Source organism: Somniosus microcephalus, chromosome 13 (assembly GCF_052327205.1).
Source record: "Somniosus microcephalus isolate GS21.2 chromosome 13, FLI_Smic_1.0, whole genome shotgun sequence".
In the NCBI taxonomy this organism is placed as follows: Eukaryota; Metazoa; Chordata; class Chondrichthyes; order Squaliformes; family Somniosidae; genus Somniosus; species Somniosus microcephalus.
Window position 1 is genome coordinate 25,541,782 of NC_140999.1, and position 17,138 is coordinate 25,558,919.

At 41.5% G+C, this 17,138-nt stretch overlaps 1 protein-coding gene across 2 annotated transcripts in view; it reads left to right on the forward strand.

Moving 5' to 3' along the window:
• The window catches only part of rexo1 (REX1, RNA exonuclease 1 homolog), a 102,319-nt gene that overhangs the window by 13,668 nt on the left and 71,513 nt on the right, over positions 1-17,138 (forward strand). For both annotated transcript variants that reach the window (XR_015080534.1, XM_086004653.1), the window contains exon 2: positions 14,944-16,835. Coding sequence is in view for 1 of the 2 variants with exons in the window: in XM_086004653.1 (XP_085860779.1) it covers positions 14,944-16,835 (1,892 nt within the window). In the remaining variant the exon portion in view is untranslated. The remainder of the gene's footprint in view (positions 1-14,943; positions 16,836-17,138) is intronic.

The window sequence follows — 17,138 nt, forward strand, 5'->3', positions numbered from 1 at the left end:
GCCAGACTTTGGGCTCTGACTCTATAATTGCAGCAGAAATGGTGTCCTCCTTGGAGTGGTGTGTTGCTTTATGTTTGCATATATGACCAAGTACCCCTCATTCCCTTCCAGACCAAGATGGAGTGAGTGGGCAAATAGGTAGATGACTGAGAGGGAGCAGGTGGAGAAACTGGGTGATGACAATAGATAGAATCTGATATTAGTCAAGTTATATGATGGCATATACTTTTCTGGTGCATGTAGCACCATCTTGGATATAGTTTGAGCTATGTTTTGCTCTCAAGGTTCATGGTGCCATTGAAGCTGCTCAACTGACTAACTGCCTTTGATCTTATTGCCATCATCCTATATTTATTTGAAGTAGTCTTACAAACTTAGTTTCAAAAATACAAATCAGTAACTATATCTATATTGAAAGGACATTGTTGTACTGCAGGTACTGGTTTGAGACTGCTACCTATTTAGAACGAAAGAGCTGCAGACCCAAGTTTAACTGCCAGTTCTGAGTCACTCTTGCATAGAATTACGTGGAATGTACAGCACAGAAACAGGCCATTCGACCCAACTGGTCTGTGCCGGTGTTTATGCTCCGCACAAGCCTCCTCCCACTTCTCTTCACCTAACTGTCAGCAGAACCTTCTATTCCATTCTCCCTCGTGTTTATCTAGCTTCCTCTTAAATGCATCTGTTATTCACCTCAACTACTCCTTGTGGTAGCGCGTTCCACATTCTAACCACCCTCTGAGTAAAGAAGTTAGGTTAATGATTACAATTTAATGTTCAAATTAATAAATTAAGTTTCAAAAGTTTTTAGACAGTTTAAACTTCAAGTTATTGTGGTTGCATTTATACTGCAGCGGGTATGAAGCTGACGATGTTGTGATGGTCTCTCACTCCTTGCTTAAATATGATTTGGTTGATTTCACATCCAGATTACAGTACATGCTTGGTATTGCAAAGCTGAACCCACAACACATTGACACAAACTGTGTACAGCTAGTCTATTATGTGAATGTACCCTAACCGCATCATTTATTAAAAAAAAAGCAAAATTTAATAAACCGTCTTGCTTCCCTTTTCTTTCATCTTTGTTTCTTGTTTTGAACCAATGTTCCAACACAGTCTGTATATTTGGCAAATGTACAGCAGTCAACAAAAAGGCCCTCCGTTCCAGCACTGGTCTTATGACTTGAATATTGGCTAGCGTCCAAATAGTGTTATGATGGAGTACTGTATGTGAAAGGGAAACCGTGCTTCTGTTAAAAGTAATTATTTTGTTTTATAAAATGGCTCTTGTGCTAAGGTCTACATAGTCTATCTGAACATGTTTTTGTAACGGCTTTCTTCACTAGATTCACAGTAATCTGCAGAATGTACAAAATTAGACCAGCTATGTGGTAAAATAGTCGGGTGCAGACCGTGCAAATGTGAGTTGTATGCTTAGCCCAGTGTGCACCATGCAAATTATATGCTTGGAAAAACTTTAGCTTGACCCCAAATTTCTAACCCTTCTTGCATATACAGTACTGAGTTCTGGTGCTGTACCTTGGCTTCTTGATACGGACAATTTGAGTGGATCTGCTTTGTTTATACTGCTGGCTTTAGCAAGGCAGCTCCACGGGTCATATGTTTTTAGTTCTTGTTTTCTTGTTGGAGCAGCTGTATGTTAGCCACTGCATTTATTTTATGCTTTTGAAGGAAAAGGTGGATGACTAGAAAGCAGTGTGATGGTGACATGGAGCGGCTGCAGCTTTAAATTTGACCATTTCTGTCGGTGTTTTAACTTTTTTTATTGTTGAGGACCCCATCACCTGTCTGGTGTTTTGCTGGTGGGTACTCCTATCAATGCTCCAACATGTTGCACAATAGAGTGGTGATATGGAGTTCAGGGATATCGGGAGAAGGCAGGGACAGGGCCATGATCTCATTGAATGGCGGAGCAGGCTCGAGGGGCCGAATGGCCTACTCCTGCTCCTGTCTTCTATGTTTCTATGATAGCCCTATTGTGGGAATGGGAGGGAGTTGGGTAGCCATTCACCCATTTGACTACATCTTATCATGGCTTGCTTATTCCACTGGGACAGGTCTCAAATCTGTTTTCTTAGAGAAAGTGGATGCCAGGGAGTGAAAACAAAAATGATAAATTACTAGGAGTGAGTTCTGAAATGCCATCCTGTTCCATTTAATGGGTCAGGACAGAACTATATGTAAGGGGGCACTACTCTACTTGGTACATTAGAAACAAAGTGAGACTGGATGACAAGTGTTATCGGGATTGCATATGCTATACATGGATTTGTGTTTGGCGTAGGCTTGTCAGTTATGTTGTGTGGGACATTGGAATCTTGCTGGGGCAGGGCATCTCGAGGCATGCCCCGTTAGGCTTTTCTCTGCAGCCTTCAGCTCAAAATGTTTTTGCTCCATAACTTGCTGGAAATACGAGTTGATAAAGGTGTGGCAAGGGCATTTGGGACCTCAGTGAGTGGTGAGACCAACAGTGTATCTCCTTAACCAATGAGATTTAAGGATTGCAAAGAAACAGGAACGACTGAGGAGGGTGAATTAGTCAAATCAGATACAGATAGAAAAAGAGAAGGAAAGAAAGATTGGATTGAGAGAGAAAAATAAAGACTGAAAGGAAAAGTAAGGAAACAAATGTAAGATTTTATATTTGACGCTATTAAAATCTCTCAAAACAATTTACCACCTGAAGGAACGAGGCTCCAGAGTTTAAATTGTACAATTTCTGGGCCAGAAAGGTCAATTGGCACCGCATTAACAATTATCGCATCATTAAAAAGATGATTAATTGTCAAATGTAAATTTCTGTGGTGAGTTTAATGGGCACTTTTTATGTGCAAATCCAGCAAGTTCTTCAAAATAATGAGGCTAAGGGCAAGATGCCATTTCTGCAAATTTCTATAAATTGACGAGCAAGTTCGAGAGTTTCACAACTCCTGCTGTATCTCTTAATCCCCTGAACTTGCTGGCCAATTTGGATATTGATGACAGCGTGCGCTATTAACACGCCATTATACGTGCCAATGACTTATGCAGTGAGTAGCTGAGCCGGAGACCAGGAAAGTCCCAAATTCAATCCCTAGCCTGTATGTTAAGTTAACTCCTCTTAACTGAGGTGGCAGTAGGAATGCTATAGATGCCCTCAGTGCCTTTTGGCTATGTAGGGGAAAAATGGGATTCCTACTCCTATTTCAATAACAAGTGACCTCTATTAGGAAGTGCAATTATGTGGTGGTTGGGTTGGTACAGGTTGTGGTGGGTCAGATGCTTCAGTGCGGTTGAATACCCTGTTAACACAAGAATAATGGCCACTTGGGTGAGATACGGGAGGTGTCCAGGACCCATGCAGTGATACCCCAGCAAGGAATCAATGCCTTGAGAAAAGTGGCAAAAAAAAAATGTTGCTCAGTAGGATGATCAAAGAAAAAGTAATGCACTGAGTGATTTCCACTTGTATTTGAGAAAAAAGAAAGACTACTTTCAATATGATAAATGTATAATGGGTCTGATGCCCTTGAGCTGAAGCTGCTTTTTTTGATTTCAATATGCTCTACTTTTCTGAAAATGCTGACACAGGGCGGCAGGAACCTCGACAGGCATGGGCCCCTGGCTGACGTTGGCCCCCCCCCCCCCCCCCCCCCCAAGTTGTAGCACTCCAATTGTTCTGTCTCAGTATCACTTTGAAGGTTAAGTTTACTTGCTAAGCTTAGATGGGGCTTTAAACTAATAAGGGGGAGGGAGAGTTCAGGTAAGGATTAATTTGCAAGTCTGAAGAGAAAAGTCAAGGCTGTGGAGCAGAGTAGCGATTTGGGTAAAATCATGCAGATTGTGTCAGGAAGGGACGGAGTTTAAGAATGGTAATAGGGCATTAGCGACTAATGCCACATCGAGGAAAAGTAGTTGAAAGTTAAAATTAAAGGCGCTATATCTGAATGCACAAAGCATTTGTAACAAGATAGATGAATTAATGGCACAGATAAATGGGTTTGATCTAGTAGCTATTACTGAGATGTGGTTGTAGGGTGATCAAGATTGGGAACTAAATATTCCAGGTACTTGACTGTTAGAAAAGATAGGCAAAATGGAAAAGGAGGTGGGGTAGCCCTGATAAAGGATGAGATAAAGGCAGCAGAGAGAAAGGATCTGAGCTCAGAAAATCGGAATGTAGAATCAGTATGGATGGAGCTAAGAAATAATAATGGGTAGGAAACTCTGGTGGGTGTAGTTTATAGGCCCCCTAACAGTAGTAATAGTATTGGACAGAGTATAAAACAGGAAGTTAGAGGAGCATGTAACAAGGGTAATGCAATAATTGTGGGTGACTTTAATCTTCATATAGACTGGGCAAACCAAATTGGCAAAAGTAGCTTGGAGGACGAGTTCATGGAATGCATGCAAGACAGTTTTATAGCACAATGTCAAGGAGCCAACTAGGGAACAGGCTATTTTAGATCTAGTATTGTGTAATGAGACCGGGTTAATTAGTAATCTTATAGTAAAGGATCTTCTGGGGAAGTGTGATCATAATATGATAGAATTTCACATCAAGTTTGAGAATGATGTGATTAAGTCCAAAACTAGGCTCTTAAATGTAAACAAAGCCAATTACGGAGGTATGAGGGACGAGTTGCCTGAGGTTGATTGGCAAATTAGGTTCAAAGATATGACGGTAGTTAAGCAATGGCAAATGTTTAAAGAAATAATTCATAATTCTCAACGAATATACATTCCCTTGAGGAATAAAAACACCACTGGAAAAGTGGCATATCCGTGGCTAACTAGAGAAGTTAACGATAGTATTAGATTAAAAGAAGAGGCTTACAATGTTGCCAAAATAAAGTAGTAAGCCTGAGGATTAGGAAGGTTTTGAAAATCCGCAAAGGATGACCAAGAAATTGATAGAGGGAGTAAATAGAATGAATATATTGGCAAGAAATATAAAAATGGATTGTGGACATCAGGAGAGGCTGCAAATAGATATGGACTGGTTAAGTGATTGGGCAAGAAGGTGGCAGATGGTGTATAATGTGGAGAAGTGTGAAATTATCAACTTTGGTAGGAAGAATGGAAAAGCAGAATATTTTTTAAAAGGTGAGACACAAATGTTGGTATTCAGAGGGATTTGGATGTCCTTGTACACGAATCACAAAGTTAACATGCAGGTACAGCAAGCAATTAAGAAGGCAAATACGGTGGTATGTTGGCCTATATTGCAAGGAAGTATAAGAGTAAGGAAGTCTTGCTGCAATTATATAGGGCTTTAGTGAGAACACATCTGGAGTACTGTGTATACTTTTGGTCTCCTTACCTAAGGAAGCATATACTTGCTTTAGAGGGGGTGCAGCAAAGGTTCACTCGATTGATTCCTGGGATGAGAGGCTGTCCTAAGAGGAAAAATGGAGTAGAATGGGCCTATAGTCTCTGGAGTTTAGAAGAATGAGAGCTGAACTCATAGAAACTTATAAAATTCTTATAGGCCTTGACAAGGTAGCTGTTGAGGTCTCCTGTCACTTTAATTCACCGCCCCATTCCCACTCAGACCTCACTGTACTCGGGCTCTTGCATTGTTCCACGGAAGCTCACCGTAAACTCGAGGAACAGCACCTCATCTTCCGATTAGGCACTTTACAGCCTTCCGGACTCAACATAGAGTTCAACAATTTCAGATCATAACCTCGACCCCCATTACATTTTTGCTTATATTTTATCCACATCTTTGTTTTGGCTTTCCCCCCCGCCCCCCCTTTTTTTTTTTCTCTCCCACATGGCAGCTGTCTCTCATTCTGCCAGAACACGTCACATCTAATCTAGAGCCGTCTTTTGTCTCCACTAGTCCTATCACCATCTCGTCTCGTTTTGAATACCTCTTAATGTCTCTTCCCTTCTTTTGTTCTCTCGCAGCCCTGCCTTTTGACCTATTTCATTTCCTTTTTGAAAAAGGGTTCACCCGAAACGTCGACTCTCTTTTCTCTCCACGGATGTTGCCTGGCCTGCTGAGTTTTTCCAGCATTTTCTGTTATTTTGGATTTCCAGCATCTGCAGTATTTTGCTATCGTCGTAGCTGTTGAGAGACTGTTTCCCCTGGCTGGAGAGTCTAGAACTTGGGGTCACCATCTTGGGATATGGGGTCGGCCATTTAGGACTGAGATGAGTAATTTCTTCACTGAGGGTTGTGAATCTTTGGCATTCTCTACCCCAGAGGGCTGTGGATGCGGAGTCATTGAGTATATTCAAGACAGAGATCGATAGATTTTTGGGCACTAAGGGAATCGAGGGATATGGGGATAGGGCGGGAAAGTGGAGTGATGTAGAAGTTCAGCCATGATCTTATTCAATGGTGGAGCAGGATCGATGGGCAGTATCGCCTACTCCTGCTCCTATTTCTTATGTTCTTAAAACTGATTTTCAAAACAAACAATTAAATTGAATAAGAGTCATTTAGTTAAAATACATCTTTGTTGTAATCTTACTGCATTTAAAGCAGTGCTTTAAGGATACAGCCATAATGCTGAGGCAGTACATTTTACAACCGTCCATTAAAGCACATCTTTAAGTAATAAAAATTGCAGTATGCCTTCTCCCTAATCGCATGGCTTGTACAGTATGTGAAATAAATGCTGAGAGTAACACATGAAATTGGCTTAAAAATATTTTGTTAAATCAGCTGATGTACTAGTATGAAAGCAACCGCATTTGCCTTCAGTCCTGGACTCATTTTGTGCCACTTCAAACAAAGATAATTTGACACCAACAGGAGCAGGAATCCAGGCTTAATTTCACCCCTGTGCCCCTACAGGCTTGGAGTGCTGAGGCAAATTGTAACCTCTAATGCTGACTATGGTCTGTTTTGGCTCAGCACCACAACACCCAGTGCATTTAAACTCTTTGAATTGGTTTGTAATCTTTCTCACTTTGTAATTATAAACTTCCTCTATGTTTGATATGAACTCTGAACTTTCGGTGCCATGTTAAACAAATGGCATATTCACTTTTTCCCTCTTATCTGCCAGCTTTTTTTCTCCATTCTGTCCTCTCCTGAGTGCGTTGAATCCTTGCTGTGGCTCAGTGGGTTTCTGAGCCTGAAGGCTGTGGGTTCATGTCCTACTCCAGAGACTTGAGCACACAAATCTAGGCTGATAGTCCAGGGCAGTACTGAGGGAGTGCTGCACTGTCTGAGGTGCTGTCTTTCAGATGAGATGTTCGGGTGGATGTAAAAGATGGCACTTTTTCGAAGAGTAGGGGTGTTATCCCGGGTGTCCTAGCCAATCTTTATCCCTCAATCAACATCACTAAAACAGATTATCTGGTCATTACCTCATTGCTGTTTGTGGGGAACTTGCTGTGTGCAAATTGGCTGCTGCGTTTCCTACATTACAACAGTGACTACACTTCAAAAAGTACTTCATTGGCTGTAAGACGCATTGGGATGTCCGGTGGCTGTGAAAGGCGCTGTATAAATGCAAGTCTGTTGTCCGTCTTATGGATCGCAGGTGCCAGCTGCCCCGTATTATGCAACTGGCCATGCTTCCTGTGTGAGCCTTGATGGCATTAAGAGCGTCACCAGGTAATTTGAGTTTATAGTCTAGTTCAATCGGTTATCACTCGACACGAATGCTTTCATTTTTTTCAGCAGATAACATTCGGGAGTGTGTGAATCCTACATCACCAACCCAGAGGTGCTGAGGCCAATTGCAATGTGCCAGCTGCTGCCTGGTGGAAATAAAAACAGGAAATGCTGGAAGCATTCAGCAGGTCAGGCAGCATCAGTGGAGGAAGGAAGGTAGGGTTAACTTTTCAGGTCCTCTGACCCTTCAGAATCCCAACTCTAACTTGCGGGTGGACAAATGGTCAGTAGTCTTGAAACATTGACCCTACCTTCCCCTCTCCACGGATGCTCCCTGACCTGTGGTTTTTCTAGTACTGTAGTTCCTATTTTTATTTCCGATTTCCAGCATCTGCAGTATTTTGCTTTTTGCTGCCTAGTTTACGTGAGTTAACTAAGCATAGATTAGTGATTAAACCTGTGACTGTTTGGTCTGTGTGACTTGAGTACCACCACACAGTGCTGCTTCTACAGAATGGTTTGCCTCACTTGAGAGGAATGAACACCGTATCTCTGGCTCAGTGATAGTACTCTCGCATCTGCATCAGAAGGTCGTTGGTTCAAGCCCCACTTGAGCACATCTATTTCAGTGCAGTACTGAGGAAGCACTGCATTGTCGGATATGCCAATTTTAGGATGAGATGTTAAACCCCGTCTGTTCCCTCAGGTGGATATAAAAGACCACATTGCCCTATTTGAAGAGGAGCAGAGGGCATTTCCTGGTGTCATGGCTAACATTTCTCCCTCATCCAACACTACTAAAATCAGGATAGCTGGTTTTTCATCTCATTGATGTTTGTGACATCTTGCTCTCCATAAACTAGCTGCTGCAATTGCCTACATTACAACAGTTACTACACTTCAAACATAGAAACATAGAAGATAGGAGCAGGAGTAGGCCATTCGGCCCCTCGCGCCTGCTCCGCCATTCAATGCGATCATGGCTGATCATCCAAATTCAGTACCCTGTCCCTACTTCATTGGCTATAAAAAATGCTTGGGATGTTCTGAGGATTTTTTTTAACCTTGTACTGCAATAAATGTGCCTTTTGGTGCTAAGCACAGATCCGCTTTAGATTGAATCTGGTCTGCTCACCCTACACGTTGAAAAACTGAATGCTCTGAGGTGAGAGTCAGCCTGAGTTAGGAGGGAAACTTGGACACTGGCCCGTATTTTCCTGTGTGCAGAGGCCTCCCATCTGGAAAAAATCTACGAACTTACCTGAGGGCTCCTGGGCCCCATCAAATTCGAAATGCGCAGGGCCCACGTACGTATCCCAGAGGCGTCTGCAGTTCGCAAGCGTCCCTGGGATCACGTGAGCCAGGCCAGCCAATAGCAGAAGGGAATCTCCCTTCATACACTTGACAGATAGACCTATCAAATATATGAATGGAGGTCACCCCAAAAGCACTGTAAAACATTAAAATAAAAATTAAATCCCGTTTTTAAAATGAGTTAAAATTACAATAAATTAAATATTTAGACAAATTTAATTTTTTGAAAAAAATAACTTTTTTTACAGGGTTGAAAATAAACTTACCTTTTTAAAAAGTATTGTTTAAATTATAAATGAGTGGGGGGAAATTTTTTAAAAACTTTTTTCAACTCCTATGCTGGTAAAAGCAGGCCTTGCGCCTGCTTTTACCCGGCGTAAGATTTCTAAGGGTTTTCTGCGGGCGGAGGGTCTCCAGAAAGCGGAACTCTCTGCCCGCAGAGGCCCTTCCCCAGGGCAGGCGTCCGATCTGTCAAGAGCATTCTTGACATCAGAAATACTGGTTTTCAGCGCATGTGCTTCGCATGCCTGAAACCGGCATTTCCGATGTCCCTACGGGCGGGTACACAGCTCGTACACACCTGTAGGCATTGGAAAATACAGGCCAATAGTTTATAGCAATTTGGATGGAAGTGGTTGGTATGGCATTTGAGTATCATCATGGTACCTGTTGGCACTACTGAATTAACTTTTTAAATACATTTGGTCATATTTGTTAACTTTTGAAGTGACTGCAGAATCAGACCTTTTTTTTTACTGGTTTTCTCCCCTGTTCTGTCTTTAAGGGGTCTAAGGTGCTCTTTGGTAGCTCTCAAGTTGCCATTTTACATGGGGGAGTTGAGATGGTGCGCAGGCTATTTAACTGTAGGTGGCATTGCAGGCAAGCATGAGCCTATCCTCACCTGATGTCCACAATAGGCACGTTTTAGTAGGGATCATTGCACAAGCCAGGAGCGGAGCCTAGGCTGATTTTTTTTTTTTTCACCCCACCGTAGGGCAGGGGTGCCCCTATTGCCATCTCAATGGACATCGCTAACTCAGCACATAAAGAGAATCGTACGTCACCTGTTTGCCTCAGTTGCAAGCTGCCTTTACCTTTGCACGAGTCGCATCTCGATATTTTTGACTTGAGCGGAGTTCAACTCCCCATGGTGTCTCAACTGGGACTTAGTCAGGAGTTGGCACATCATTAGAAATTGTTGCAGTGTTGTGTGTGCTGTAAATATGCTGTTTTCAGGACCGATTGAGTGGGCGCTGATTATACTCAAACGAGGAGCGTCCTGGAACAAATCTGTTGGGAACAGCAGAGGCTGTGAATTCCGACTAGCCCGAGAGCTGTGCTTGCCCATTGACCCCCAGGAAACCACTCTACATGCTGGGGATTTAGAGGAATTCCAGTACAGGCGCTGTTGTTTTTGAATTGAGAACAATTATTTCTTGACTCCCTTTAATTTTAATCTCAGAAGTTCCCCACAGGTCAGTGGAATAGTGTAAGTAATTAATATGTGCATTCGAACAATGCACAGAATTAAGAAGGGTACCTTGAAGACGAAATCATCGCTGAGGCATATGCACTTTTCTCGTACCGAGAGGTGTTTTTAGGGGATGGTCTAGTGAGACATTAGCAGCTGTGTAACCCTGGGATCTCTGATACCACAAGCATATTATCTTCAGAAACCAAGTGGTCCCTTGTCAGCAGTGCATATTGCAAACATGAGTGGTGAAGTGAGTGGTATGCTGCAAAGTTAAATTCCAGGAAGACATGAACAAGTATCTTTTATTCCTGTTGAGCGACCAGAATTGTGGTAATTAAACGTTTGTCTGTTTTCAGATCTAATTCTAGACATTGGAATAGAATAGCACATGGTGGCGTACTGTAGGTAGATAATGCTTAAGATACTTGATGTGAAATGCAAAAGTACAAGTATTTCAGAATATGTGTTGTAGTACAAGTTTGTGCTTTTCTTTTCTAGTATAGGTGCTTGCACTATATAGAAAATATTATGTTTTCAGTACTTTAATGTAGCCACAAAAGGAATTTTGCTGTTTAGCTTAAACTGGTGCATTTGAGATAAAATGTTTGGTTCAGCATGGTAAAATATAATTCAGCTATTGATAAGTGGAAGTACTGCTAGCAATTGCCTTTTTTTAATGAGTGTCTTGTAGTGTACAGGGTTGTGTATTGCTCCATAGCGTACAACTGCATCAGACTGTTGCTTTATAACTTGTTTGTTTAGTGCGCATTGATAAATTAAGCAATGTATTTTTTCTTCCATGCTCAGTGTTACTAATAATTAGCTTTAAGTTATTTAGAAAACAATTGTAAAATGTTAACTAATGTGGCGCACTTTGTCAGTGATATTTATTAAGCATACAGTGTGCAAAGTAGGTGCACAGCATTAGATTTTGAGTGCCTGCCGTTCAAGTCCTGAAGATCGTGCCACGGGAATGATGATGCGACTGAAACATTTTCTGGTCTAAAACATGTGGGCGGTATTTTTTATTAGTAATGTATCTTAGTCTGACCCTTGCTGGAAAATACACAAATATGAATGTCGGCTGGGAACAGGATTCAGCTTTGCTGTGATGATGCCTCCTCCTCCCTCCCCTCTCTTTTCCCCCTCCTCCCCGGCCTTTACCCGCTTTCCACAGTGAATCTAAAATGAAAATGATCTTGAGGTAGCTACCAGAAAGCTGGCATTACCTACAGTGCCATACCTCAATGCAAGTCACTAACTTCAGGAAAGGGGGTAGAGAAAGGAGCGGGGATCCTAGTTTATTTCGATCCCCAAACTTGGAGGTGTTGACGCTAATTATAGGATCTGTACTGTTGCTGCAGCTGAGATCTTCTAACTCGGTATGGATCAGAGATTGAAAGTGTGATCATCTTGGTCTAAATGGCTCCGTACCACTCTACAATTTGCAATGTGAGGGCATACAATCTTTGTGACTCCAGCAATTCTGTGTCACTTTTAGTTTGCTAAATTAAATCAGTTATTTAGGTGAATGCAGTTTGCAATGTTGTGAATTTCCTGAGGGCACGTCTACGCTGTTGGGTCCATTTTCCAGCACAAAAGTCCCAGGAAATTATATTGTGAATGAGTTACGGACAAAAGTCCCAGGAAATTATGATGCAGCATGAATCATGACATAATTGAGTTATTCACACTGCGCCATAATTTCCTGGGACTTTTGCACTAATACCTTTGCCAAAACCATGAAAAGTTGATAATCATAGCTTCGCTCCCCCATTCAAGTCAACGGTGATCGTGAATTTCCTGGATTTACGCTAGTTTTCTCACCACAGCCACTTAGACTGAAGAATAATGGTGTCGGTAGGCCCTTGTAGCCTGGTATCGCCGTGAATACCAAGTCCAAGATTTCTAATTTACGGCCCTCCTAGCACTGAATGGGCTAACCTCTTGTTTGTTATAAGGTTCTTACTTTTTAAGTAATTACACTTGTGTGAATTTAAGGGGAACTGTTGCTGTTTTAGGGAAGGAGACATCCCAGAAGAGCTACGTATATGAAAGCAAGTGTGACATTTTCCATCACCGTGTATGACATTGTATTACTTTGTGTGCTATGCTTCTGGAAAGCTATGCCAGTGACTTTCCAAATTTGACGATGCCTTTTGTGTTTAAAAAGACAACTTTTCAAAGATGTAAATACGATGAAAATACATATCAAGTAATATTGTAGCGTTGATAACTCAAGACTTGAAGAAATGTGGTGACTACCTTGATGACATTTGTTAGACCAGATCTAGAAGTTGTTTAGCCAGCCCGCCATATCTGCTAAGCTTCCAGACTCCAGACATATAGTAAAAATGAAACCATATACAATCATAGGTTTTCTTAAAGTTTCTTCGTTTCGATTTAATTTTCTGGCAGCAGGAGCTGTTTGCCTTTTTTCAATGTATATTACTGTGATACTGCAATCCGTCTGTTTTAGAATGTGTTTGGTTATTCACTTTCCTATTGCAACGCGGTTCCATTAGCTGATTTGTACATACGCAGATCATGTTCAGCAACAAAATGATTGGCAGGTGAACTGCTGGTGTGATGGCCTTTTAAAAAGAACGGGTGAAAGACTTGCATTTATATAGCCCCTTTCACGACCACCGGACGTCCAAAAGTGCTTTATAGCCAATGGAGTACTTTTTCAAGTGTAGTCACTGTTGTAATGCAGGAAAGGGAGCTGTTCTACTAGGCTGTAGTGATAAGTCACTTCTTGAAATTTGGCAGTGATATTTAGTCTGTTGCATGTTAGTCCTTACCAGAAAATCATCCTATATGAAAATCTGCTGCTGGTGAAACCTAGCGGGACATTATTTACTTTCTGGTTGTGGGATTATATCTATATCTATATCCTGCTATAAGTTTCACAGAATCACAGAAACCCCACAGTGCAGATAGAGGCCATTTCGGCCCATCGAGCCTGCACCGACACATATCCCACCCGATCCCTGTAACCCCTACGCCAACACATATCCCACCCTATCCCCGTAACCCCACGTATTTAATCCCCCTAACACGAAGGGTCAATTTATCAAAGCCAATCATCCTAACCCGCACATCTTTGGACTGTGGGAGGAAACTGGAGCACCCGGAGGAAACCCACGCAAACACGGGGAGAATGTGCAAACTCCACACAGAGTCACCCGAGGCCGGATTCGAACCCGGGTCCCTGGCGCTGTGAGGCAACAGCGCTAACCACTATGCCACCGTTATCTTTAAAGTTTATTTTACTATAATTATTGTCAAAAACCATTGAAATTCACAACAATCTGTTCTTTTCTTGCGTTGTAGCCTACCAACAAAGAATATAAATGGTGTGCTTAACAGTTTAATTGGGACCAGTACCTGGTATTAAGAAAAACTGTTGGGGAACTAAAAGTTGGTTGGGAAAGTCCCTTTAATAAATGATGTGGGCAGTCTTCAAAAATGGATACATTTAAGTTTCAGCTTAAGTTTGTATCAGAGCATGAAGATAGCTGTGCTTCAAATAAACCTGGTTTCAGGTCAAGACTCTGATGCCCTAATTGTTTGTAGCTGCAGTATTAATAGCTGCACACACAGCTCATCGGCAATATCTGTATGAGAATACAAGATCATTGTAAAAATGTTATTTCAGTTAAATGTTTAGTAGTTATATGGTTGTAACACTAGTTTATCCCCTTTCGGTTCATCTCTTTTTCACCTCTGTTGTAGGGGTTGCTTCATCATGCACTATTTCTGTGTCAACAATGGGCGAGCAAAAAAACTCCCAAGCCTTTATCAATGGCGGTTTTGAAACAGCTGTTGAAATGTGTGTCTCTAGGGTGCCCCCCCCCCCATTAGATTTTTAGCTTTTTGTTTCTGCTCTGCCCCTCTGGGGGGAATTATCTAACTCATTCAGCATCACCCCCCCAGAGGCAGACAGACCAGGAACTTTAGAAAATTATTGGGAGAGGGGAGGGAAGGCTTCTAGGTGGAGAGAAAGCACACCGCTCTTGCACTGCACCACTACTGCACCTAGCTGAAGTAAATGCCGTGAACAGCAGAGGAACCTTGCTCTTTTGAAGCTATCATTTGTGATTCCCGCCCAGCTACATTTTCAGTGCACAGTTTGCTGCCTATCTGGCAATACTTGAGCCAGTAGTTCAGTTAACGACAAGCTCAGTTTAAGTGATTAGATTCCTAAATCAAAATGTAAACATCTTGATTTTGACTTTAGAAGGACTATTGCTACCAGTTTCCTTTTTCTCTTCATGCTACTCTTTCTCATTTAAAGTTATTTTATAGTATTAATACTTTAAGGAAGTACTTGGAGAGTAAAGAAAAGGAAGAGCAAGAAATTGTAATAGTAGATACCTTACCATGTGCAAGTGTACTTTTGTCAACTGAGCTTTGGGTTCATTTTGATTTCAATAGTTTATATTGGTGCTACTGACTATAGAATACTTAGAAAGGAAAAACTGTATTTGTGTAGGAGATTAATTCAATAATTTTGTAGATCCTTTTGCTTAATATTTACAGTGCTTTAATATCTGTCTTTCTTTAGAACATGGTTATGATCCTTATAACCCTGAGCTTCCTAAGGGTGGAGACAGGACATCCGATGACCTTCCAGAGTCCGGCTCCAGTACGCTGGAGTTGGAGCTGGTCAACAAAGCCATTGAGGCCGTCAAGCATGAGGTGGAACGAGAGCAGAAAAAGCTGTCGCGATACGAGGATTTTCTGGATGCAGAGGAGGAGTATGTCCCTTCAACACCATCGACACAGAAGGCAGTCAGCAAGACCAAGAGTTGCACCGAGCCTTTACCGAAACCGGATAAGTTGATAAACTCTTTAGAATATAATCCCGATAGTTACCACCTAAATAGTAGTGTAGAGTACACCCCTACTCCACTTTCAGTTACGCCTTGTTCCAGTAAATATACTTTGGATACGGATGATGAAGCTGATGTAAAGGGTAATTCATTAAAATATGTTCCAACGCTTGTGACTAAGCCAGTCAAATATACTACCTCTGTACCCAGTAATAAATATGTGATTGACAACACCAAGCCATGCACTGATTTAGAGTATGATCCTTTGTTGAACTATTCAGCACGGCTGATGAGCAAAAAAAAGACAAAGGAACATGGGACCAAGAGGCCCAGAGAGAACCGCTCAGAGGAGCCTTATATACCTACAGCAAAGAAGCGTTGCCATCGTGTGAACTCGAGCACCTATGATGTGGACATGGAGTTCCCAGATTCTGGAGATGAACTTAGTAATAACTATCCACAAAGTCATGGGAACACTTCAAAGTACCGAAATGCAGTGTTTGGTGAGAATAAGTCAGATGATGGATTGTCTCTAAAGGCTAAAGACTTGAATAAGCGGTCTATGAAAGAGATTGCAGTTCAGTATGATGTCGAAGATGTTTGCAGTTTTGAGCGCAAACAGCAGGAGAATAGAAGGAAACAGAAGTTGAAGTCCACCAGTCATTCATCCAAGATTTCAAAATGTAGCAAGGAAGAATTTAAAGAACGAGACCGTACAGAGAAAAAGGATAACGGTAGTGACCTAGATGGTTCAAAGATGAAGGCAAGAAAGGACAAAATGGGCAGCACTAAAAGCAAACCTTCCCACCACACAGAGAAAGCTAGCAAAAAGGGGAAAATAAAATGCGAAAAGGAAAGACTAGAAATTAAGCGAGAAAAACAAGGGGTGAAATTGAAAAACAAAGAAAAGAATGGTGATAACTCATTCATTGAAAAGAAACACAAAGGGGGTGAGAAAAATGAGGTCAAAGAAGATAAGCAAAAGATTATTAAAAGTAATGTAAGTTCTAGTAGAAAGATGGAAAAAGCAAAAATTAGCAAATTGGCTGGGGTAAGAAATGAAATCCGATCAAAGTCTAGATCAAACAGTTCATCGGATAGTGTAGGTAAAATCAAATGTCATGAAGTTAAGATCATAAGTACCCAGAAATCTGACACAAATAACTCAAAATCCAGAACATTGATGCATAAAAATGGGGCTCATGTAGGCAGTAAAAGGAAAGGTAAGGAGATCAAGGAGTCAAAATCTGTGAAAGATAAAGCAAAACATCCAGAAAAAAGAAAAGAAAAAGCAAGCTTAACAAAGCGATCACTCAGCCACACAGACTTGTTTGGTGATGACAGTAGTGATGATGAAAGCAGCAGTAAACCTGTCGCTGCTGTGACTTATGAGTCGGACTCTGACTCTGATAGAGACCCCTATATCGACAGCGGTTCTAGTGATGATGAAACTGGGGGACGTGTTGAACAAAGGGCTTTCTCTTCAGAGGATGAGATTGATTTCACTGGTCTTGAAAAGGATTTTGATTTTGAATTTGAATCTGATCCAATGGAGGAATGTCTAAGGATTTTCAATGAGTCTAAAGAAGTAAAGAATGAAGATAAGGGCAGAGTTTCCAAGCAGGTAAGATTTTAATTGTGTTCTTTGAAATATTTCATTTTATTGAAGTCAAGTTCTGAGTTTTTCAAAGTTTGTTTTTGAATGTGGTTAACCTTCACTTTTCTCAGATCTCCTTGGGTTTTGCACCATCTGTGTCTGAGAACACAGATGAAGCAGCTCTGGAGTATCTATCATTGCCTCTCTGTGTAATGTAATTGGCCATATGCGAGAGTGACCAGGTCCAGATGTTTTTTCGACTGATGTTTTCCACGTGGGGATTCCAGTGGTCTCTTCGTGCTTTACATGTGATGTGACTGAGATCCTAGC